This window comes from Protopterus annectens, chromosome 11.part0 (assembly GCF_019279795.1).
Source record: "Protopterus annectens isolate FY-2018-M chromosome 11.part0, PAN1.0, whole genome shotgun sequence".
NCBI lineage: Eukaryota > Metazoa > Chordata > Ceratodontiformes > Protopteridae > Protopterus > Protopterus annectens.
In genome coordinates this window covers 1,372,315,887-1,372,342,366 of record NC_056745.1, presented here as the reverse complement: position 1 = coordinate 1,372,342,366, position 26,480 = coordinate 1,372,315,887, and the positions used below count along the sequence as shown (strand labels likewise).

General features: G+C 40.5%; 1 protein-coding gene across 1 annotated transcript in view; it reads left to right on the top strand.

Moving 5' to 3' along the window:
- The window catches only part of SLC35B4 (solute carrier family 35 member B4), a 534,725-nt gene that overhangs the window by 188,363 nt on the left and 319,882 nt on the right, over window positions 1–26,480 (top strand). Inside the window, exon 4 of the mRNA XM_044088668.1 lies at window positions 17,844–17,893. Coding sequence (XP_043944603.1) covers window positions 17,844–17,893 — 50 coding nt within the window. The remainder of the gene's footprint in view (window positions 1–17,843; window positions 17,894–26,480) is intronic.

The window sequence follows — 26,480 nt, the reverse complement described above, 5'->3', positions numbered from 1 at the left end:
CGGATATAAAGTTCTTATCTTGGAAAACAGCTCTGCTCCTAGCAATAACTTCTGCAAGACGAGTTTCAGAGCTACAGGCTCTCATGGCTGTCGAACCCTTTATCATTTTTTATCCAGACAGGGTCTCTCTGAGAACAAACCCTACATTTATGCCTAAGGTGGTATCCAGTGTAGCCCTTAACCAAACTATTAATTTGCCAACTTTTTATCCAAATCCACAGAACAAGGGGGAGAAAATTATGCATTCTTTGGAGGTACACAGACTACTTAGATTCTACTTGGACAAAACTAAAGTTTTCAGAAAGACAGAACAATTACTAGTGGCATATGTTGCAGCATCACAAGGAAAGGCTATCTCCAAGCAGACTATTTCAAAGTGGATAGGTCACTGCATTTGTTTCTTCTACTAACAGCATGGCAAACCAGTGCCTAAGGGCATTAGGCCACATTCAACCAAAGCTGCAGCCACTTCTGCAGTTTTTCTCAGGGGAGTACCAACCAAAGACATTTTAGAGGCTGCTACTTGGAGTTCAGTACATACCTTTACAAAACATTACAATCTGCCTCTTTACTCTAAATCCAGGGCAGGCTTTGCCACTGCAGTTCTTCAGGGCCTCATAGCCGCTCCTGATGTTGTTTAGCTCCAGCCCCCCACCCATAGCTTTGGGACTCAACCCAAATGTAATGACTGCAAAAGTGAAACACGAAGAACATAGTACAGTTGTGTACACTTACCATAAATGTAGATGTTCGCGTGTATTCACTGTTGCAGTCCAGGTTACCCACCCGCCATCCCCCTTATTTTTGCTGGAACTTATCTTTACTTCTCTATTCTATACAACCTAGGTGATGTATTTGCTTATAGATGAAGGTAAAGCTTATTTTGGTGCATGTGTGTTTTATTTACATATTTTTAGCCTACCCTTTTGGGGGCACCTGACATCTGGGGCAAGAAAAACTTACGAAAATGGCGTCGGCTGCATCTTTTTATACCCCTGACGACCTGACGTCAGGGAAGAGGTGACAGCAACCGACGCAGAACCCAATACTTTGGAATTCAGGCCGAATGAGGGCAACCTGCCAGCAGGATAACCCAAATGTAATGACTGTAACAGTGAATACACTCGAACATCTACATTTATGGTAAGTGTACACTACAGCTAACAGTTGCACATATAGACAGAGAAAAATTAATAAAATATCACAGTAGAATTTTAGTAAGTAGCAATTTGTAAGTAAAGTAGGACAGCAGTGACCCACACCCATCCCAGAACAAAGGAAGACAAGGAACAATATGAAAGTAATATTGTCAAAGTAAAATTGAAACAGTAGCAGAATATCTATGAATAGACTGAATTATTGCACAGTTTGCATATTGTACTTTATAGTCTTTCAGTGTGTAGGTGGGCTACCTTAGTAGTGCACTTATTTATTGCGCATCCATAAAATAAGCCCCCTTGATAGGCTGGTTATGTAACAGATGTCGATTTCCCAAGAGTTCAACAGTCTAATGGAGAGAGGAAATAAACTGTTTTTTTAGTCTGGTGGTCTTACAATGCAGGCTTCTGTAGCTCCTGCCTGAGGACAGGTGAGCGTACAGACCATTGGCAGGATGCTTTAGATTGCTGGAAATCTTTTTGACCCTGTTGATGCACCTACATTTGTGTAGATCCTTCAGAGGTGTAAGAGAGGTGCCAGTGATTCTTTCTGCCAACCTTACAACTCTCTTGAAAGCCTTCTGATCCTGATTGTTACAGCTCCCATACCAGACTGCAGTGCTGTTGGTCAAGACACTTTCAATGGTGCCCCTATAAAAGGTCTGAAATATGGAGCTTGGTAATTTTCCCTTCCTAAGTTTCCTTAGAAAGCGCAAGCGTTGTTGAGCTTTTTTGACTGTGCTGGATACATGGACTGACCAGGATAAGTTCTCCGTGATATAACTTTGTACACTTGACCCTTTCCACTGTTACTGAATCTGAAACTGTGACTTTTGTAAAAGATGGTAACTGCATAGTTTGTGGGAAGCAGATTCTCCAAAAGGATTTCTGTAATTTGTGCTTGTTTTGTCTTGGCCCAGATCTTGATATGGACTCCTGCTCTCATTGTACTAATTTCAGTCTGAGGACAAGTTGAAAGAAAAGATGGTTCTCCAGGAATTTGCGGACAAAAAAGGGTGCGTTCCTGGATGTTCTTCGTGTTTCACTGTTGCAGTCATTACATTTGGGTAATCTGCTTGCAGGTTGCCCTATTTGCAGTCAAAAAAGGATGTGTTCCTGGATGAAACTAAAGCTATTTCTTAAGACACATTGGCTATGCACCTGTACTAACCCTGACTAACATCCTACCTTTTAAACTAATAATTACTTTGAAACTCTTAATACTGCCCTAGAGCAACAAAATACCATAACATTGCTAATAAAATTTATGTATATACTGCATATTGACCATCTCTTGTACATCACCCATTGATGCTTACTGCTAATTTTATCCTCACTGACTATTGCATTTGAATACAAAAAAAAAAAAAATGTTATGCTTTTTTACAATTGTATCTTCTAATTTGATCTGTTATGACTTTTTGTATTTTTTTTAATTGGATCTGTTATGACTTTTTTATCTCTTTTTATGTCTTTCTGGGAGCTTTTCTCCCCGGACCTCTACTGAAAATGGACATGTATCTAGCTAGACTAGCCTGGTTAACAAATGTAAAGTAAAAATAAATAAATAAAAAATGTTCTTCATGTTTCACTGTTGCAGTCATTACATTTGGGTAATCTGCTTGCAGGTTGCCCTCATTCGGCCTGATTAACAAAGTCTTGGGTCCTGCGTCGGTTGCTGCCCCTTCTTCCATGACGTCAGATTGTCAGGGGTATAAAACATGCAGCCGATGCCATTACATCAGTCTTTCTTGCCATGCAGTGCCCAAAGCAGAAGCAGTTCGCAAGTGCCGGTCGGCCGACTCCTGAAATTTTCGTTTCCAAGTTTCAGAACCGAAGTCTTCAACTAAAAGCTAAGTACCCTATTGGGGAAACTTTTCTTGCTCCTTACCGATGTCAGTAAAAGTTAATAATTGCATTACTTGTGGAAAGCAAATACCTCATAAAGATTTTCATTCGTACTGTATTCCTTGCCTAGGCCCTGACCATGACATACCTTGCTGTCGGTTGTGTGCTTTATTTAATCAGCGCACTATCCGTCGTCTGTATATTTTTGCCTCTAAATATTTCGGTTGTCAATTTAATTGTCCAGAAATGTCATCAGTTAGCCATCCGACTACCGGGATTCTGAAAAAACGCAAAGATAAAGACAGAGACAGGCCGCCGAGGTCCAAAACTGCCAACGACGTTTCTCCTAAGCCAGTCGCCAGTTCGCCGGTATTCAGTGAGGCGCTTTCGCAGCCCCTGATACCCGCTACTTCTGATTCGCAGGCCTCTACTGAGACCCATTCGGAGTCTGGTATGCAGCGAGATGCTTCAACTATGGAACCCGTGGATGTCTCTACCTTGGATGGGTCCGGAGCCACTGTGCAGGCACCGGCTTCTGAGGGTAATTTCAGGCCTACGGACTTGCATATTAAATTAACACCTCCTTCATTACTTAGGCCTAAATCTCGATCCATGTCTAAAAAACTGACGCCCAGGCCACATGCTCAGGCCTCTATGCCTAAAAAAAAATGATAAAAATGGCTAAAGATCTAATAACTCTAATCAGGGGTAGCCAACCCCCCACCCCTTCTAAGGGGCCTAAGACTAAGCTTGATTATGAATCTTCTGATCAGGATTCTGTTTTTTCTGACTCTTCTGATGACCTGGATTTGTCCTTACCTACTTATGAGGATTCTGATGCAGAGAGGACTCTATTCCCTCTGCTTCCCCTCCTGAGGATTTTTCTTTTGGGGAAACCTTACATACTCTAAGGGAACATTTCCATTGGGAAAGCCAGGAATTTTCTGATTCAAAAAAGAGGCTTGGGGATTTCCTTCTCCTGCCTCAGTATAGCCTTTGGCTATTCCTCCTGTACTAGACATTGTTGATGATGTTTTATCGGAATCCAGTTTGGCCCCTGATTCCCTGCCTCTTGCTCCCAGTAAACCTGACAGATACTACAGGGTCCCTGAGTCCCACAAGTTCCTTTTCAAAAATCCTATTTCAGATCAGAGACTATTTCACAGGGGCCCAAGGGCATTAAGGCTTCTACTAAACATCCTACCCCTTCTGATAGAGACTCCAGGGAGCTGGATAGATGGGGTAAGCAGGTTTACATTTCAGCAACCTTAGCCATTTGGGCTTTAAAATGCCAGTTTCATATGTTAAAATATCAGCAACATGTTATTGGACTGCTTAAACAGAAAATGATGTTGATCCCTGACTGGGTGAAAAATAAAGAATTACAGGATTTAATGCATTCTGCCGAACAAGTTGGAAAACATATTTTGCAATGTGGTTTTGATTAATTAGAGGCCTCTTGCAGGGCTGCTTTTACTGGGTCTGTGCTCAGAAGGCTTGCTTGGCTTAAGGAGCAATCTTTGCCTGATCATGTTAACACTAAATTTTTGGATACTCCTTTAAATCAGGACCGCCTGTTTGAGAAACAAGGCTGGGGAAGTTCTTAAAAGGATGGATAAAGCTAAATCTATGCAAACTGTTAAAGATTTTTTACAAGTTCAGCCTCCTAGATTTAGTAGGCACTGGCCCTCTAAGAATTGGTCCTTTCCAGCCCCTTCCAGGTCTTCTCAAGTCAAACCCAGACACAGCAAAAACCCCAGGTTTCAGTCCCAGGGGACCCGCAGAACTAAGCAGTGGGGGGCCTCCACTTCCAAGTCTGGGAATAATAAGACTCCCCTCTATGGTAAACTGTCTCAATGACTTCCTTTTAAAATTTCCAAGCACTTATCTTCTGACTGCCGCTTTGGGGGGGGAAAGAGTGCTCTTCATGCAAAGAACTGGGAACTCATTACCCAGGACAAATGGGTTTTAAATATAGTGTCCCAGGGATACAGATTTCACTTCCACACATTGCCAACACCAAGTGGGTGGCCGGACCTACCTCCAAATCAGTGGGCAGAGGCCCAAAAACAAGTACGTTCTCTCTTGAGCATGGGGGCTATTCAACTGGTACCAGAAGAGGGAAAGGGACAAGGTTTCTATTCAAGACTTTTCCTGGTACCCAGAAAAGACAATTCATGGCATTCTATCCTGGACCTGTCTACTCTAAATACCTTTCTGGAGATTCCAAAATTCAAGATGCTGACTCTTCACTAATTACTTCCTATGCTAGGCAAAGACGCCTGATTGGCAATACTAGATTTAAGAGAAGTATACCTGCACATCCCAATCAGGGAATCTTGCAGAAGATGCCTACGCTTCAAAGCAGGCTGCATGCACTATCAGTTCTCTGCACTGCCCTTTGTGAATACCCTGGGCGCAGTAGATAAGCCAAAGTGCCTAGCTCCAGTTATTGCATTTTGCAGGCAAAGAAGTGTTCAAATGTACCTATACCTGGACGATTGTCTGATTCAGGCAAAAAGCCAGGACATACTTTTGAGTCATCTGGCCTTTGTAAAACGGGTTCTAACTTGTCTGGGGTACGCCATAAATGAAAAGAAATCACAACTGGTACCCTGTCAACAAATTACATTCCTGGGAGCAAGCTTGAATACAACTTCCCAGATGGCTTACCTCACACCAGAAAAGCATATTAATTTGACAACCTACTTCAAACAAGTGGCCACAAAAACCCTGCTATCTGCAAGACAAATACTGCAAGCCTTGGAGTTCGTGGCCTCCTGCATTCCTCTAATTCCATATGCAAGACTGCATATGAGGAAACTACAGTGGTATCTAAAAAGCCTATGATGTCAACATTCTCAAAGCCAAGAAACGATGATTCCTATCATACTTTGCCTACGCCTAGAGTTCCTTTGATGGGTAGAGGCCATCCACCAAAACAAGGGACTACCTTTCACACCACCCCCTGCCTCCCAAACCCTAACAACAGATGCATCAGACTATGCATGGGGGGATCACCTGGCAGGGAAGTGCATTCAGGGCAAATGGAACCCAAGTCAAATGCACCTGCATATCAATCAAAAAGAAATGTTAGCTGTACAGAATACTCTGACAGCCTTCAAGGACTACATTCTTTCAGGACAACTAATGGTAAAGACAGACAATACCACTGTTATGTGGTACATAAACAAGCAGGGGGGGTACACATTCTTGCCCCCTCTGCAGACTAGCCATGGCATTGTGGAACACGGCCTTGAGCTACCAAGTGCACCTACAAGCTCAATTCCTGCCAGGAAAATTAAATACACTGGCAGACGGAAGCAAGTATATATTGGTAGCTGTTGCAGGACAAAAGACGACACTCAAAAGTTAAATCACTTTATGAAACTGCAGATGCTGGAAAAAACTATACAAATATACGAAAAGCAAATCCAAGCAGTAAAACTGCAAGTACTAAAATTCCAGCAAAAAAGTAGACAGCAACATTTACAACTTCAAAGCAGTATTAAGCGCTTTTGTCAAATGAATGACTTCATCAGAATACAAATACTGCTACTAACAAACAGTTTAAATATAGTGCTTAACCAATCACATGGAAAATAACATAATTTCCCCTCAATTAAAACAAATAGCTGCTACTCATATAATATTAAACTTTGTTAACACAATAACATACAATACAATAAATCCTTACTAGGTACATATAATATTAAAACAAAAATGTTAGACATTGTTATTAAAAGAAGAACATAGATTTTAATCTTAACACTGAAGACAGAGACATCCTATCATTTAAGCCAGGAGTATGGTATGCATCAAGTTTAATTTGCCATTTGAGTTCCAAAAACTCTAGATAATCATTCATAGCCCCACCCCCGGTCCTAAATCCACTTGTTCTAAAATAAAAAATAGAAAAGAATGAGTGGGTTCAATACACAGATGCTTATATAAAGCATTGTTTTAATTTTTGTGTTTAATATCATATACATGCTGATATATTCTAGTCTTTAGGGCATTCTTGGTCTTACCTACGTAATATTTCTCACATTGTTTACACAAAGCTAAGTAAACTTCTCCTTTACTATAACAATACATTTTTTTCTTACTAGTAATATACCCAAATTTTTTTAATTTTGTTATTTCCCTATCCATAACATAGGGACATTGGGCGCATCTCCCACATTTGAAAGTACCACCCTTTTGTATGCCTGGTTTTGTTCCTTCAAAAAGTCCTTTAAAAGAAATATCCTTTTTATACACCACAATTGGTTTATTTCCAACTTTTCCCAGTACTTCCAAGTCAACATCAAAAATTTTCCAGTATTTCAAAATAATATTTTTAATATCAAAAAAGTTTGATGTATAAGTAAGAGTTATTGCGCGTCCAAATTCTGCCTGTTTGTTATTATAGTTCTCATTACTTTTAGTAGCTCCCTGAGCTAAAAGGGCAAAGAAATGACCATTAATTCTTTTGTTTTTAACTTCATTAAGTATATCAGTAACAAAGGTTTCCGGGTAACCTCTCCTACAAAACATGTTCTTTAAAGCTTCACATTCTTTTATAAAATCTTGAAAATTAGAGACCATTCTAGCCAGTCTTACATATTGGCCCTTCACAAGGGCTTTTTTCTGATGCAATGGGTGCGCACTTGTAAAATGCAGTAGAGAATTTTAATATGTCGGCTTCCTATACAGTTGGAAAACAAAGCACTTGTTAACAAAATCTTTCCTAATGGTAACACCCAGATTGTTGACAAAATCCAAACTGCTGTTCATAGTGACTCTAAGAAAATCAGTAGTACCATTAATATACATGAAGAACCTTTTCAGAAGGGCAATATCATCTAGGTATTGCCCATACAATACCCATGAAGCCCTGAATTCTGAATGAACAATAAACAGATCTTCCCATTGCGTCAAAACAATATTGGCAAAAATTGGAGCACAGCACGCACCCATTGCAACCCCTTGTTTTTGTTTGAAAAGATGGCCTTCAAAAGTTACATAGTTATTGTCCAATACCAATTCCATGCATGTCCGAAGGGTTAGAATGGTATCATGATTAAGCCTCGAATTACCTCATAAATAGTCATAAAACCATTCAAGGCCAATTTAGTGTGGTATGACCGAAAATAAGTCACGTACGTCAATTGTGACCAGAATAATATTTTCACTGAACATGTTTTAATTTTTGTAAGAAAGTCCCATGAGTCCCTAATTACTAAACTACGTTCGTCCAATATATTTTTAGTTGTAGCATCAATAAATTTGGCAATACTAAAAGTTTTGGAGGCCTTGGCATCAACAATTGGTCGTAAAGGTGGATTGTCTAAAGACTTGTGTATTTTTGGTATACCAGAAATCGTTGGTATTCTTGGATGTTCAATTAACATATAGTTATAGGTCTCTAAAGCAATTTGCCCATTAAGTAATAGTTGTTCCAGTTCTAAATCTATATTACGATAGGCTATATTTATTTTGTTACGGGAGACCTCCAGGTATACCTCACTATACAATAATTCCATCATTTTACTATTATAATCATTAGTATTCATAATAACCAGGCCCCCACCCTTATCAGGTTTCATTAATCTGATACCACGCTGCTCGAGAATTTCCTTTAACAATAGTGCTTCATCCCTATCTAGGTTACTCAGGTAAATTCTTTTATTATTATTTTTACTTAATAAATTTCTAATATCAGTTTCACATAAATTTTCAAATAACTGCACCAAAGGATGTGATGGAGGAGAAAAAGTACTAGGTCTGTGAAAATTCAAACGGCATTAGTGTTGTAAAAATATAAAGCTAAATTTAGTTTCTTAGTATAAAGCTTTAATTATAGGATAGAGTCAATTAAACTACCCTTCTGTAGTGGAACAAAATTCAGACCTTTAGACAATAAGTCGGCCCATTTTTTGTTAACCCGAGCTTGACTAAAGTTGTAAATAAAAGTCCCCATCATGGTTGCTAATCACATTATATTCAAATCTATCAACAATGTCATTATTTAAATTTATCTCCTGTATGAACTCCATCTCCCCCTCCAAGAACCCACTGGAGGGTTTTTCCCATTCCTGTAATATTCCTGCCTCCCCTGTCTCTGATTCAACAGTCTTTCTGACCTCCGTAAAGGGGGTTGTTCTAAGGGGGAGTCTGTGTCAACATTGTTATGCTCATACATTTCTACATCATGACTTTCTGCACATAAACTATTGTTATCAATATTTGGACTCTGCTGACCCCTCGCTGGCTCAGGGTAAGCTTTACCATTTTCATATTCAAACTTGTCTCTTAATAACTTCCTTTCTTTTCTATTTTTTAACTCAACTAATTCAGTGTTCACATTGTTAAACACACTGTTAAAATCATTCTGTTTTAAATCAAATAACAAATCATTCTTAATACATGAATCCAATTGATTAATCTCTCTCAACAATAATGACATTTTTCTATTGTTGTCAGCTACCAAAATATGCAATAATTCACATCCTTGCCTGTTAAAGAATTGGAATAATTCTTTAGGAAGATGACAGTCCTTCTGTAAACCATTAGGGAATTTCCATAAACGAAGCCCCTTAGGCACCTGCTATCGTTTAATACATTCACTCAAGTACTCATTTTCGAGCTGAAGCTTTTTGTATTTAGAAAGTAGTCCTTTGAAATTAAGTATTTGCTGATCTAAAGATCTTTGAACAGAAGCATTGTTGTTAGTCCCTTGGTTAAACCCAAATTCGGTTTTTAACCACTGTTCAACCGATATGCTAGCAGTCCCTTCCTGGCTGCCAGCATTCACGTTCTGAATCTGTATACTGCCATTGGAGCCGTTAGCATTAGAACTGCCCACTTCCTGGTCTCTGCTACAACCCGGTCTTTGAGCTGGTGTTAGAAACGACATGCTCGAATCAAATGGTTGTGAATTGTGATTTTCCCTTAAACCAGCCTGCATGGACTCTGACATAAGTTTGTCCACCTTTTTAGAAATTTCGGCAACTGTTGCAGTCAAAATAGAAACGGACCGAAGTATGGTCTGCATATCAGTGTCGCTAGTGTCACGCAACTGCTCACCTCCATCCATTCCACACGAACAAGTAAACAAAAAAATAGACAACAAACCAAGTATATACTGGCAGCTGTTGCAGGACAAAAGACGACACTCAAAAGTTAAATCACCTACAAGTTCAATTCCTGCCAGGAAAATTAAATACACTGGCAGATGGACTAAGCAGAAACCTCATGGACCCACACAAGTGGAAACTGGAACCAAGGATTTTCAGCATGTTGACAAGCGAACAGGGGAGCCCAGATAAAGACCTGTTTGCCTCTCCCCAGAACTACCAATTGGACAAATTGTGCACAAAGACTCCCCGCAAACAAGCCTGGAAAAGTGGATGCTCTGTCCTTCAGCTGGAAAAACCTATCAGTCTATGCCTTCCCCCCTCTGCCTCTGCTCTCCAAAGTACTACTAAAAGTCAAACAGAACAAACCAAGGATGATCTTGATTGCTCCAGACTGGCCGCTCCAACACTGGTACCCTCTCCTGCGCAGTGTGTCATGGTTATCTCCATGGTACCTGCCTCAGACTCCTTCCCTGCTGTCTCAGCAGGAGAACCATATTCTGCACCCTCAGCTTCCAACACTGAACCTTGCAGCCTGGCTAATTACTTAATCTCTCCTTTACCATCCCTCAGAAAACCTGTGATGGATGTCATCTTAAAGGCAAGGAGGCCTAGTACTAGAAAATCTTCTGCTGAAAAATGGAAAGGATTCTGTGCCTGGAACCAATCTCAAGGGATGAGCACAGCAGCGCCCAATTTACCTCAGATTTTACAATACTTAACTGCGATGCTTCACAAGGGCCTGTCTTTTTCCTCCATTAAAATCCACTCCTCAGACATCTCAGCTCATTATAACAAAGAACCTCCCCTCTTCTCTCATCCATTGCTCAAGCAGTTTCTAAGAGGGGCGAAAAATTTGTGACCACCCAGGAGAGCTCCAACCCCAGCCTGGGACCTTAACTTTGTCTTGGAGAAACTCACTCTACCTCCATTTGAGCCAGCTGCTACTGCAGACTTTAAATTTCTTTCATGGAAAACAGCTTTCCTTTTAGCAATTACTTCAGCTAAAAGGGTATCTGAATTGCAGGCCCTTATGGCAGTGGAGCCTTTCATCATCTTTCATGCGGACAGGGTGTCACTCAGAACCAATCCATCCTTCATGCCCAAGGTGGTATCCAGTGTGGCTCTTAATCAGTCCATTCATTTGCCAACCTTCTTTCCCAATCCACAGAACAAAGGGGAACGGATACTGCATTTCTTAGATGTGCACAGACAACTTAGATTCTACTTGGACAGGGGAAGGCTATTTCAAAGCAAACCATTTCTAAATGGATAAGCCATTGCATTCATTTCTGTTATAAGCACCATGGAAAACCTATCCCCCAGGGGATCAAACCTCACTCCACCAGGGCTGTATCTACTTCTGCAGCCTTTGTCAGAGGTGTTCCTACCAGGGACATCCTAGAAGCTGCTACCTGGAGTTCTGTACATACTTTCACCAAGCATTATCATTTGCCAATTTTCTCTAAATCCAGAGCTGGCTTTGCCACTGCAGACTTACAGGGCCTTATAGCTGGCCCTAATGCTATCTAAATTTTTCCTCCCAGCCATAGCTTTGGGAATCTACCCAAATATAATGACTGCAGCAGTGAAACACGAAGAACATAGTACAGTTATATATGCTTACCATAAATGTAGATGTTTGAGTGTATTCACTGTTGCAGTCCTGGTTACCCTCCCTCCTGCCCCCTAACTTCTTTTGGCTCTACATCTGCTTTCCTTTACTATGCTTAAAAGCCTTTTTGATGTATTTGCTTTTTTGTTGGAGGTATATCTTTGTGCTTTTATGTTTAATTGCTTCCCATTAGGGGGGCACCTGACATCTGGGGCAAGAAAAACTGATGTAATGCCGTCTGCTGCATGTTTTATACCCCTGATGACCTGACGTCATGGAAGAAGGGACAGCAACCGACGCAGGACCCAAGACTTTGTTAATCAGGCCGACTGAGGGCAACCTGCAAGAAGATTACCCAAATGTAAACACTGCAACAGTGAATACACTCGACCATCTACATTTATGGTAAGTGTACACAACTGTACTTTCTGATTCATCATGGTTTTGACAAAGGCCTCCAGCAACCTTAAGTGAAGAAAATCATTACAGCTAAAGACATAAGGAGGCATCAGGCGGCCATGGACTTTCTTGTGAATGACTCTGGTCTCCCTGAGTCCGGCATGGCACTTTTGCAGGCCCCCCCACCCCTTTATCTGAGGTCTCTGATGCAACCACCTTCCTATCAATTACATCTTTGGCATTGTGCATGTCCTGCTGGATGGGCAACAGGATTGCACCTCCAGAAACTGAGGGTCCATCAGTTTTGGAGGCTCTTATTACTGAAGTGGGAGACAGGATCCCCAGGGAATTTGTCAGCAAAGGAGCTTCCAGGAGACCAGATTGATGTCAGGGTCTCCCAGTTGAGCTTCTGGGGTGATAGCTTCCAAAGCCATGAAACACAAAGCACCAAAGTCCAAAACGATGCCTTGGCCGCGGTTGAGCAGCTCTTAAGTTCCTTCTTTTGCCCAAGCTTCTGTTAACAAACTGTTTTCTTGACTTTATTTCAATCCAAAATGAGAACTAGAAATAAGATAGCAATAAGAGTTGTTTGGATCCATTTCTAAAAAGAGAAGGATGGAACTTCAAGTTGAGGATTTTGATTCCCATAATTAAGAAGCAGATGAGCTAGCTTATGTAGGCTGTTCCTCCAGTTAGGATGTATTCACCAATGCACTTGTGGTGGCAGACTGCCCCCCCCCCCCCACACACACACACACCAAGGAAATCTGCCCACTTCCATAGGGTCAAGAATTTTCATAAATTACTTCTTTTGGCTGATCCAGCTGTGGTGTCCCTGGCTTCCAGCAAGATAATTATGGCTGTATCCAGGAACCATATTTCCAGCAATATGGAGAGTAGACTACTGTACACATTTGGAAAAAAGTGGTTTACCTTTCCTCTATTATTTTGCTAGAGGCATATGTCTTCTGCTCAGCAGTCCCTGGTGGACAAGATGATGGCTTAAGCAGAGGGGATACAGACTAAGGATATGAAATGGGAGATGGTTAAACTTTGTGATGCATTATCTCAGGTTGCTAAATGCTCCAAGAAATGTGGTATTGATGCTGTGGATACATCATGTAAGATGGCAGCCACGGGGCCTTTTTTTCTGAGACTTGTCTGATTGAAGACTCAGCCCTTTCCAGGCCATGTAAAGAATCTTTTTAATGCACCCCAGGATAATTATCTCCACTCCGGATCTCATGCTGAAGCAGTTTTCAAGAGACTGGAGGAGAAAGACTAGACTTCACAGTCTGTCAAACAGATTTTTCATTCCCAAGCTCCTAAAGTCAACAGATTTTACACTGCTAAAACTGGTCCGTTTACACTAAACAGGATGAAAAATCTTGCAAAAGGGAAAAAATAAAGTTTAAAAGAGAATGGTAAGAAGGAACCAAAGAGAAGACTGGGAGCCTCTTGAGTTAGGATTCCTAAAGGGATCAGCTGTGACTCAACCAGCCTGCCTTGCTCCCTTAACCCCACCCAGCACACCCTTCTGCCCCTGTTTTGTCAATGTTGGAAAGTACGTGGTTACCTTTCTTAAATATTCACTCAAGGTAAGTGGGTCATTAGGATTTTTCATCAGGGTTACAAGTTACAGTTCTAAAGAGTTTGAAAATGTAGATGCAGTCTCTGTTTCCAAGGATCAGTTAGAGCTTAACCCTACAGTCTTAAATGAAATGCTATTGTCAAAAGCCATAGAGAAAGTCCCAATTGGAGAGAGAAGATAAGTGTATTACTCCATATTCCGTACAAGGCATATATAGACCCATCCTAGATGTGTACTAAAACAAGTTCTTCATAATTCCAAATTTCAGAATGGTAACTCTGCACTACTACTATTGCTACTACCTCTTCAGGCCCTTATGGACATTCTGGACCTAAAATATGCATACCTTCCACACCCCAATAACCGTACAGCGCAGAGATTTCCTAGAGTTTGCAGCAGGAGGACAAGTTTCCAGTTCACATCCATGCCCGTTGGTTTGTCTAGTGCAACCAGTGTCTTCCCAAAATTCCTGGCTTGAGTGGTTGCTGGTTGCAGGTTAGAGGTGATCCACATTTACTCTTACCTGGATGACTGCTTTATACTAGTGGAATCCGTGCAGGAGTTTCTCAAGGATTTGAATTTCCCCCTTTAATTGCTTAAGGGATTTGGGTTTCATGATCATCAAAAACAAATCAAACTGGACCTCCTCAAGGAACATGTTTTTTTCGGACATGCCTGGACACCCCCTTTTACAGAGCGTGCCTTCTAGAGAAAAGTGTGTCTCATCTGACACTGTACTTTCAAAAGATTTTGCAAGAGGAGAAGGCAAATATTAGGGAGTTTCTTGGGCTATGTGGGTGCATGGTATCCTGTATCCTAATGGCGCTCTTACTCTGCTTACACTTGGCATAACTTCAGTGGTACTTAAACTGGTTGTATCAGCGCACCAGGTTCCTATATGCCACTATCTCTCTTCTCCCTTGCATCAGAAAAAGCAGTCTGATGGTGTGGATAGCACAATGCAAGCTCAGTCAAGCCAACATGGCGCACTCCAAGTTCAGGGAACATGGGACAGGCATGATATAAAAGAAATGATCAAAGTAATTTTAGCACTGAAGGCTTTCAGCTACATGTTCAAGGAAGGAGTCTTTCAGATAATGACAGACATCACCATTGTAATGTGGTTCATAAACAAGGTGGAACTCATTCATACCTTCTGTGCAGGCTGGCATTGCAATCCTGGGAAATAGTTCAAGATGTTGGTCTGTATATGGCAGCGGCCTACCTCCTCCCACAACAAAATGTGTTGGCAAGCAGGCTGAACAAATCTGCAGTAGAGCCTCATGAATGAATGCTAAACACAGATACCTTTCTTAACCTGACCCCTGGATATGGGTTGTACTGAAACTAGACCTGTTTACCTCCTCTCTAAGCATGCAGCCGAGATGGTTCTGCTGTAAGACAACAACTGCAGATGCTTGGAGAATAGATAACTATTGTTTAAATTACACCGGTCTGTTTCTTTACACACTGCCTTCTGTACCCTTGATCCTAATGTACTCCTAAAATATCAAGGAGAAATGGCCAAAAGTCATTCTAATGGTCTCTTTTTGCTCAAGACAACACCGTTCCCCTATCCTACATTCCTGTTGAGAGAAAAATGGAAAGTGTTACCTTAGAATGCAAACCTTCTACGTTGAAACAAAGTGTCCCTCTTAAACTCTAAAGTGGTAACTCTAAAGTTGACAGCTTGGATTTCATGGGCATGAATTCTGAGAATGTGCTCAAGATCGTGAGGGAGGATAGGAAACTAGACACAAGATTTTATCTAGTTAAGTTGAAAAGATACTTCTAGTGCCTGTCCAGGAACTTGGACCCACACAAGGCTATGGTCCTGGAATGTCTGTATGACCTTTACAAAACTGGCTTTTCTTATCTCTCTGCCAAAGTGCATGCTTCTGTTATTTCAACCTGCCTACCTGTGGGACCTTTTTTTATGCCAGACCTCAGATATTGACATAAGTGAAGAATGTAACAGTGAACACTATCATGAACATAGTAACAGTTCTGTTAGAAACTAAGTACAGATGTTTGAATAGATTCATTGTTGCAGTCCATTTACCCTCCCACCTACTACCTGCTGCTTTCCTGTCTGTTCTGTATTTTTGTTGTCACTCTTACCTATCATCTGCACCTTCCTGTTATCTCCATGCCATGCCTCTCTCCCTCTTTTAGCTGAATGTACTATCTAAAAAGAGAGATTGTGGATTTCTGTGGAGGTTGTAGGGCATAGAATGTTACCATTTGGCCCATTTGTGCTTTGCACCTGGGATCTTCTACCTGGCTTTAACCAATGCAAGAACTTTCTGAAGATGCTGTGCTAGCACACCTTTTGCAATCAGTATCCTTGCAAAGTGGTGGGAGGTTGTTAGTCAAGGCCTTTGTTGGGGCGGGAGGGGGATAGAGCTGTGGAAGCAAGGCCAGGCAGTCTTGTTACCTGAAGGCAAGAATCCCAAAAATGAAGGCTACAACAGTGAATCCATTACAAACCTGTACATTTATGGTAAGTTCCTGAAAAAAGCTGTACTATGTTAATATTTCTTAAGCAGTTCTTATCATCTCTGTTAACATTTATCCACAAAGAATGAGCACTAATTCCCTAAATGTTGTTGAATATTTTAGAACTGGGGTCCTGTTGTGGTTGAATAATGAGTGCTGCACTGTACTAATAATATATGTGCCTTGACATTTTATTTTCTGTAGATAGCAGTGCAGCAGTATGTAAAACATTATGAAGGGTAAAGATATAATGTGATTCATTTGATTGGATTTAACCTGTTCTAAGTGATCTGACAATACATTTTGGGAGCATATTGTAAAGTTGTCTGAGGACATTATGCTTTCTTATCTGCAGGGCCACAACACTAATGTCTGTTCTAACTGTTAGAGGTAACCATTTGAAATGTCGGGACCTGCTAGCATAAATTCCAAAATACAGACACTGAATGGCTGAAAGAATAAACTTACATATAGTAAGTCCAAGATGCCATTTCTCAGAATATTCCCTTTTCTTCAAGGCACGGCAGTCTTGAAGTTGATATGTATACATTCGGGGGGGGGGGTACAGGGAGTCTAGCCACCCCTGCAAAAAGAAGTTTAAAGGAGAAGAGTGCTTTTCGGCATTTCGAGTGCTGACATTTCAATGGGGAGCTGTGGTTAGAGTATAAATCATATCCCCAGTAATCTTGACATTGGTTAATACACCACGTTGATCTATTGATGTGTTGTACCAAAAAAATGTACCATTGCCATGGAAAACAGACTGTATGTGTATTTTATTTTGCTACTGTCCAGATTACTACTTGGCTCATCTTAAAATGCAACTGCAGTAGGAGACTGAGCTAAAATGGGCTATTTCAGACATACAAGAGGTAAGGAGGTTGCTTCCTTAACGTTCTTGCAGGCCCCTGTGACTGTTGTGTGTCTCTTATGTAGACCCAAACAAGGTCAGTTTTCTGAAATGAAGTTTAATTAGTGTATTCAGTTTTTACTCTTTATTTTTAATGTTTTTGTAACACTTTTTATTGATGCGATGCTCTTTATGAAGTGGGTTATTGTAATCTTCAGATTTGAAGCATGTATACAGTTTTAGGGTGGCACAGAGAGTAGCACTGTTGTCTCACAGCAAAATGTTCTCTGGTTAAGTTCTCTGTTAAAGTGCGTTCTGTGTGGATTCTGCATTTCCTCCTTGTGTTCATATGGGGTTACTCCAGTTTTCCAAAAACATTTGGTAGGTGGTCTGGTGACTCTAAGTTGTCCATTGGCAATCATGAGGCCTGAGTCTGGGTCTGTTTGTCTATCAGAGAGAGAACGATGATCACAGAATCACTGTAAGAGTCATATTTGTCTCAGCAGCGGATGGATGAATGCAGTTTTAGAGCAATATCATCACTGAAGGAAACATTCCAAGTGACTGTCATCGACCTAGTAGTGGAAGAATTGTAATAAGTGACTCCCAGATACTGTTTAGAAATGTTTTGCCATGCTGTTACTTACCTAGAGCAGAAGGATGCTAAACAGACATTTGGGGAGTGTATTAGTAATTAAATAAAAAAACATAATTTTTTTTTGGTTGACCTCTCTCTTTTTTTTTTTTTTCTTTCCACACCCAGGGGTCACTAATCGCTAACATGATTTTAGGCATCATCATATTGAAGAAGAGGTAAATAGCACGTCTTTTAAATTCATGTAGAAAAAAAAGAAAAAAACTGTTGTGGTTCATGTGTGGCAAGATTTGCTTTTGTTAAGTTAGTAATCAAAAGTATGACTAAGTACTTGTATGAAACTGAGGATATAAGGGTCTACTCTATATGTATATTATATCTGTATATATATAGAAAGAGAAAGTATGTGTGTCTATACACACACACACACACACACACACACACACACACACACACACACGTGCATATATCACACACACACACACACACATATATATATATATATATATATATATATATATATATATATAATGTGTGTGTGTATATATTTGGATGTGGGTGGCATGTTTTTTCATTTGCCGAGTGATAATGGGGGGTGGTTCTCTAATTTTTTTTAACAGTGACTGATTTATAATGTACAATATAATTTTAATTATACTATGTCATCCACAAAGTTTAAAAAGCATTTGATTTATTATGTAGTCTTCATGTTACTGTTAATTACAGATACATTAGATCGTCTTATACTGCACATTTTGCATTCATCATGCTCTTTACAGCATTGTTGATACTGGTCTTTATTATTTGAGTTTGTATTTGTCAAGTTAATCCCTTCATTGTTGTGGAATGTTTTAGAATCAGAGTCCTGTTGCTAAAGAATGAATGTTTCACTGTATTGATGTATTTGCCTTGATGTTTAATTTTGTTAGACAAAAATGCAGCACACATAAAGCATTACAAAAGGTTGCAGTGTATAAAACTCATCCAGGACATTAATACTACATAACCTGTGGGTCGTTTATGTGATTACTTTACTTATAACTCCTGACTGTTTACATCACTAACATTAAAAGCTAAATGTGTTATTTGTATTCATTGATGGATGATACAAACATATTCCTTCCCCAACACTCTGCTATTCTTATCTCTCCTATGAGAGTACCTGAAAATACATAAAATTCCTAGTATGCATTTATATTATGACTAATGTTACAGAATTTGCATATTTGGTACTTGTATGACTTTTTTCCTTTGATCTTTTTCTCTTCTCACCTACTAGCCACAAAGCTTCCTACTTTTAGTTTTGAGGTAATTTGTTGACGGTAATGGAGAATACTGGACCATGCTTAATCTGCGTTCAAGAATGAAGATACCAGTATTGCTTGTGTTACTACCAACATCAATATAACACTTTGAAGCTTTTATTTAATCCAGTTAAAGTTAGCAGAACATCATCTTGCATTTTACGGACATTAATGAGTATTAAACTTTAATGTCTGTCACTACAGACTGACTGTATTCCTTGGTTATTACTCAGAAAACCGAAAATTTCAGGAGGGACAAGGCAAAAAAGTAGGAGGCAAAATCACAGACATTAAAAGTCAATAGAACAACAGGCTTCACAATGAACACACACTTTCTGAACTAGAACGTTCTAATTTCTGACATTGACTGACTGTAATTTTCAATGGTTTACCAGAAAATCAAGCATTTTATGAGGTATAGGGCAATATCAAGGTCATTCTGTAGAAGCGCACAACCATGGAAATGTTTGTTAGTGTTTCAAGTGAAGGTTTGCTTAGCGTAGCTACTGATTTTTTAACTTGTTTGCTGTTTTTTTTTTCTGACATGACTTTTTGTAAAATATTGTTTTTCATAAGGTTTAGCTTGTTACAGCAGCAGTGAGCTGCTGTCAGTGTGCTAATGCCGTAACATTCTAAGCAATATCCAAACACACTACTGTAGTCCAGTGTTCTCCATAATTGCCCAGTTGTTCCCCATACTGCAGTGAGAGCTGACAGTCAATCAGGTTTATGCCCCTGCCACCATTCTAGCAATAAGTGTGTGCCTGTTAAGGTCCTAACTTTGCCCCTGGTGGCTGAAGGTTAACTACATGCATCACCACAGGTCATCCTACACCTTCCTTCTGCATGTGCTTGCTTTCATCCACATGTTCATGAGCGTTATAATCAGCTTAGGGATTACAAAGCCCATTCCCTTGAACTCAGGCTTTTTAGTGGTATGCAGGCCTTCACTTGCATAGTGGAGATTGGTCTAATGAAATTCTCCCCCCAGGATGGGTAAACCTTTGTCTGACACTTGCTTCCATCTGATAGTTCCATCATTCAAGCTGCTATTCTGACTTGGATTATCGGGGCTCTTTATCCCTATAGGCAGCAGACCTGAGTTATACTGACCTGACTCAGAGAAAAGGTACATTTTAATATTTTAAAAAGAGTCACTCTTGTGAAATTTAATAGGCTTGTCTATTTTTTTTCTCTTTGAGCTAAAGAGCACCTTAGTGGTATATAGGTGGACTTGGGCGTAGCTGTGGCGACAGCCCTTCTAGCAGGACATCTGTAGTTTCAGGATTTCTTTTATTTTCTTTAACTTATTTGGCACTTAATTATATCAGAGTTACTTTTGATATTTAAACAGAGTTAATAAAAAAAATTATGTCAATATAATGTTTCTATTTCTGACTGCAGATTTATTGGACTTTGGTAAAATTGCTTGAATGTGACTTGGAAGGATAGTGAAACAGAATTTGGAAAGTTGTGCAGGACCAGAAAACCTGTTATGGCTAGAATCTTCTGTTCTGCATAGTCCTGAGCATGTCATTGCCAAGTTGGTGCTCTCTTTTAAGGGTCAGAGGTAAACATCAAGATGGTCAGGACTTTCCTTTTCATTGTTGGAACCGTTGTCAGTGCCAGCATTGATAGTGGCATTGCAGACAGTTCAGTATTTGCCTTCCCCAATATCTGTTCCTCTTTAGACATTGGCGCTCACCCAGATGTCTGGTATGTTTGAGGCTGGACCCATTGCTATCTCACTTGTCCAGCAGCAGGACAGAAGTTCCCAAGGTTTCATGTAGTGTTTTTGCATGATGTCACACCCAGACTGTCCTGCTTTGACATCCTTAGACACTATCCTCACCAAGATGGTCACCACTAAGAGACAAGAGTGCATGTGTGAGAGGAAGCAAGAGAACTTGCCAGTTGAGTCACCCATTCCTGATAAGAGGAAGGTACAGATTCTCTTTCATTTCTTCAGATGATCCTAAAGTCGGGGAAATCTTGGAGGTGGATGCTTCACTGATCTGGTATCTACCATGCAGAAGATATTGCAAAAGACCTGTAAATCTCCCAGCCTACTTGTTTAGTGGTCCCATTACTGGTGAAAATAAAAATGTTGGTCACCAGTGTAGCGTAAGACAACCCAGATACTGTGCCCCTGTACCAAGGAAATCAGAATGGATCCTCTGGCCTCCTAAGGATTGAAACTGCTAGTCAGAAATCAGAAAACCTGGTTCATTTATTGCAACAGTACCCCACAAAAAAAGGTTCCAGCCTTGCTAAACAGACCTTTAAACAGAAGCTGCACTCCCAGTTGGCAACTGTTTTCTCTGTATCAAAGGTCAAGATGAAACTAGTACACCAGTACTGAGAGATCAGCCTGAGACTGCTTACTGATTTTTTTTTTGTCAAAGACACCAAGACAACTTTTGTGAACTCCCCCTTTCAGACACCACTCCTTTTGTTTTTGGCTCTAAAGTGAAATCTCACCTGCAGAACACAGAAAAGGAGGACAAATCCCTCACAGCTGCTGGTGCATAGTTTCAAACTCTGCAATGTGCCATGTAAAGGACACTGTGTTACCCCATGGTATTTTTAATTTAGACATACCCAGCTGCAGCAGATTCAGAGATCTGAAAATAACCATCTATAGGACAACCAGAGATCAAAAGGAACCAGAATTATAGTGGCAACTTTCAGAACATTCATATTTCCACTGAAAAGGGTAATCTGTAACGGCAAGGAATCTAGTCCTCCTCCTGGGGACTGCAGCAGAATCCATGAGGGCTTCGCCCAACTGTCTCAGGACTGGATGGAAGTTAGGGCAGTCTGTCCATCATACTTGCATGGCTGGCCATCACACAGTACAAACAGATTAGAACTGTCTCCTCTACTTTCAACCTTCATAGGCGTACCACAAGGCTCAGTACTGGGCCCACTTCTCTTTTCTATCTACACTAGCAGTCTACATACCTCTACCCAGCATGCCACACACATACAGTATATGGATGATTCGACTTTAATCTGCTCAGCCCTCTCTCTTTTCATTCTCCAACAATAGACCCAAGAATCCTTTAGCTCTGTGGAAAGTTGGATCACAAATATCCAACTCATCCTTAACCCTAATAAAACTAAATTGCTTTTATTTACCCCCAACAAGTCAAAGTCTGCTCCTCTTTCCTTTTCTGTTACTTCCAAAAATGGTATTGTTATTTCTCCTTCTGCCCATACCAAACTCCTCGGTGTTGTGATCAACAAAAACCTTCACTTTGATGTCCATATCTCTCAAACCATCAGAAAGGTTCACAAAAAATGGGCTCATTATACAGACACAAAAACGTCCTCTCAGATTGAGCACTGATCACCCTAGCCCAAGCTCACCTTTTGTCCACACTAATGTATGCAGCACCAATTCTTACCTATATCAGAACATGACCTTGACAAACTTTAGTCATGCTATAATAATATTGCCAAGTTTGCCAACGCCACCTGCAGATCCCATCATTGTCTAGCTCTAAGGGAATTAAAATGGTTAGAATTTCCTCATCTACTAAATTACCACCAACTGGTTATTGCCTATAACATTCTGAAGTATCCTGATAAAACCCCATCACTAAGTCAACTATTTACCTACTATGCAACAAATTGCACACTCTGCTCTATTGACAAATCACTTCTATGCATCTCTAGGGCTAACAACACTGCTGGAAAAGCACTATTCTCCCACACTGTTGCTAAAAACTGGAACAACCTTCCCCCATCACTGACCTCTATCGACACCACCTCACACTTCAAAAACTCTTTAAAATCACATCTCATAAGCACCTGGCTTTGCCCATGCATAACGTAAAAACACTGCTTAACTCTGTGGAAAGTTGAAAGGCTTATTATGTGCCTAATGTAAATGATACAGTTGTTTACTTCCAATAGTTTCTTTATCCCTTTAATATAGATAGGTACTTCTTTTTAACATTATGTATGTAATGACTCTCAATGCTAAATGTATTTAGCCTGTTCAACTGCTGAGTTGTAACCTACCTGTTTTACATGTCTTACTAGCTGGATTTTTGCTGTTATAATGTGTTATCAGTTTTTATTACTATGTATTAAATTCTAGTATTTCTGTTAATATATGTGGAGCTTTTCTCCCTGGGCCTCCACCGTAAATGGACCTGGTCCAGTCAGACTGTCCCGGTTAACAAATGTAAAATAAAGTAAATAAATATAGTCTCAGCTACCACACGGCTTCACTCCTTAACTTGGTATCCCATCAGTTCACAGAAGAGCAGCAGCAGAATGTCTAAAACCATTTAGAAATAACAGCCATTCAAGAGGTGCCACCAGAGCAGAAAGATTTAGGGTACTACTCCAGGTTCTCTCTCTTGTACCAAAGGAAAGAAATTGCATCTGGCCCTTCCTGGATTTAAATTTAACATTTTCATCCTGAAATAATTTTTTTTGAATGGTTATTGTGCAGTCCATCCTTCTATGTCTGTCAGGTGGAGGAGACTGGATGTGCTCTTTGGACCTCCAAGATTTCTGCCTCCATATAAAGATAGCTGAGGAGTCCAGAAGGTATGTACACTTGAGGATAGGAACCTGTACACTATCAGTTCAGGACTCTGTTGTTTGGTCCTCTCGCCTCTGCTCACATAATGTCCATGCAAATGCATGTCTCTATTTGTAGGGAAACAGAGGATGAAAGGGATGAAAGTATTTCCCTGTCTAAGTTGACTAGCTCCTAGCTGCTACCTCACTGAACAGTTTGATTGCTGCTCAGTAGTTCCTAATCAGTTTGTATCAGTCCTTAAGCATTACAAAGAATACTACAAAGCCTTGGTAGGAGCCCTGTCAGCTGTGCAGGTTCACAGGTTGCAGTTGGGCACGAGGGACTTGTTTATTTGTGGACAAGATCCTGCCCCCTTCAACATCTGTTATACCAGATTGTTCCATTATCATTTTTCAAAACCTATCTTTATGCAACAACCTTGAGACTGATGGCCATAGCTCTCAGCTGTCCCTGATCTGATTTTTCAGGAACATCCCTGACTTTAGTTCAAAATTTTGCTTTGTCCCTCTTAAAATTGGAGATTTATTGAGGAAAAAGTCCTGGCTCATAGTTAAAAAAAAAAAAAAAAAAAAAAGACCGTTAAAGTTACAAACTTTTTTTTATTCCAGAAAGTAAGTGTTATTTTTTGTCTTCTAATTTTGTCAACTTTGAGTTTGTAGTACTGATATTATAATTTGGAGCCTTTGCCCCTGAACATTTTTGGTTTTGGCCCAGATTCTGGAGAGGAGTTGAGATCTGTGCTGATGGCAGCAGCAACAATTGCAATGATACCCTTTGCAAAATATTATGAGAGAGTACTCACTGGGCATTACAAGTATAGTGGACACACATCTGCAGTCCAGTGGCTAAGTAAGGGGTAACCTATCCAGGGTATATCCGAAATGTTGGTTGAGTATGCTGTATTTTACTCCAGGCAATTATTTTCAAATCCTTACCCTACTAGTATCATTCATCACAAATTACACTGCCCTGGGATGAGGGGCATTGCCTAGGGTTAACTGTCTAAGGTGTCTAGATGTACTTGGCATCTTTGTGCTGGAAATGAGGGTGGTCCTCCTTATATTACAAGTCTTTTTTTTTTTTACCCACTATCCCACAGTGTGATAGTCATCTATGAAAATATGGCAGTGATTTTGTATACTGGCAAGGAAGGGAGAGCCCGCTCTACTCCTTGTGTCAAGAAGCAGTAAGGGCATGACAAGGGGCCATGTGCACCAGCTGTATTCAGATATCAGATTACATTCCAGGGGAGGACATTGTATTAGTGCACAGGTTCAATCATTGCCTTCTGATGCAGGTGATGTGTGGTCCTCCATTTCCTCAGTAGCATGAAGTTCTGCTGCCCGGAGAAACATTATGATCTTTTGCGTCCACAAGCAGCACTTGAGTGCAGCAGTTTCCTTCCCCTCATCCCTTCACAATGGGAAATATACCAGGGATGCTGTCTTCCAGAAGAGAACCCCCCCTGCATTTCTACACTTTCCTTAATTTTTCTGATGGCAAGGTTCATACAGAAAGCCAGGCAACACAAGTGTAGAGTCATTCTCATAACCTCATTTTGACTTTGAGTCTTGTTTGCCTTACTGAAGTCTAATTGGGGGGGGGGGGCTCTTAATCAAAGGCCATTCAGCACCCTACTATCCTATCCCTGTAAATCTTCACTCTGTATTTAACAGCTGGGTTTCTGTAGATGTTCTTCATTTAAAGCACTGTTGCAGTACCCTAACTACCATCTTCAGTCAGTGGAGGCCTCACTTTCAGAGTTGCTGAACTGCACATGTGAGGGATCTCCACCCCTCACTGGTGTCAGTAATGCTCCCTGTATGAAACAAAGATCTGCCTACACCATGCTAGATATTTCTTGCCGTGGTTTGCAGTGCATGCATCACTTACGCATCCAGGTTTCTGGCATTGTTCATCCTTAGCTGGAGGTCAGTACAGGTAAATATCAAACTGGGATTTTTTTCTATTTTTTAATTGCTCTTTTTGCTTTTGTTTATAGCCTTACATCATCTTGGTAGGCAGACATTTAGCAGCTTACTGTGAGATATTAGGCTCTAAGAAAGAGACTTTCATGATTGACATATTCTACATAAGGATTTCATTGCCTGTTTACCTTTGAGCATGATGTCAAGGCCTGTAGGGTTAATTAGTGACTCTTAGAAATATTCAGTATTCCCTGCCAAACTGCTTAGACAGGAAGAGGTGTTCCATGTTCTTTTACGGCTGCAGGATGTAACCCCATTGAGACAGCCTTACAGCACCTGGGCGTACACCTCTGATTTCATCAGTCTAATGAAGCTCATTTAGAGACTGTCATGTCCAGGAAGACTGGCATCTTCCACAGAACAGATGACCATGATAAAGTTCCTGAACTAAAACCCCTTTGTGGATAGCTATAGCTGGTCTACTTTGTGATTTTGAAAAGGAAGGACAATCTGTCCTCCTGTCTTGTAAGAGAAGACATCCTTCATCATAATGAAGTCTGGGTTTTCCATCCCCAGGCCCGGACCACCAAGACAGAGACCCCGTCTATGAGAGCTTAGAAGCTGTAGCATAAATCACCTGGCTGAGGTATGCTGTAGTTGCCTGGCCCCAAGCATCTGTCAGGTCAGTGCTTCCCAGCACTCTGGCTAGTCCTTACCAATGGCTCTTTGACCTAAGTCTTCCTTCAGGTATTGCAGAACCTACAACCAAGTCCTGAACTGATATTTGTATCAGGGGTCCCTTCTGAGAAGAGAGAGACCCCTCTCCTAAGAAGGACGAGAATGACTCCTTAGAGTGTGAGTGGAAAAAATTGGATTATTCTCCCTAAATGTTCGACCCAGTGGATTTGACACGGGCACAGAAGACACAATTTCCTCTGTCAACCACAAAGGAAATCTTGTTTGGAGATGCTTTTTGAAGGGAGAAAGAGCACTTCAAATGGTAAGCTAGAGG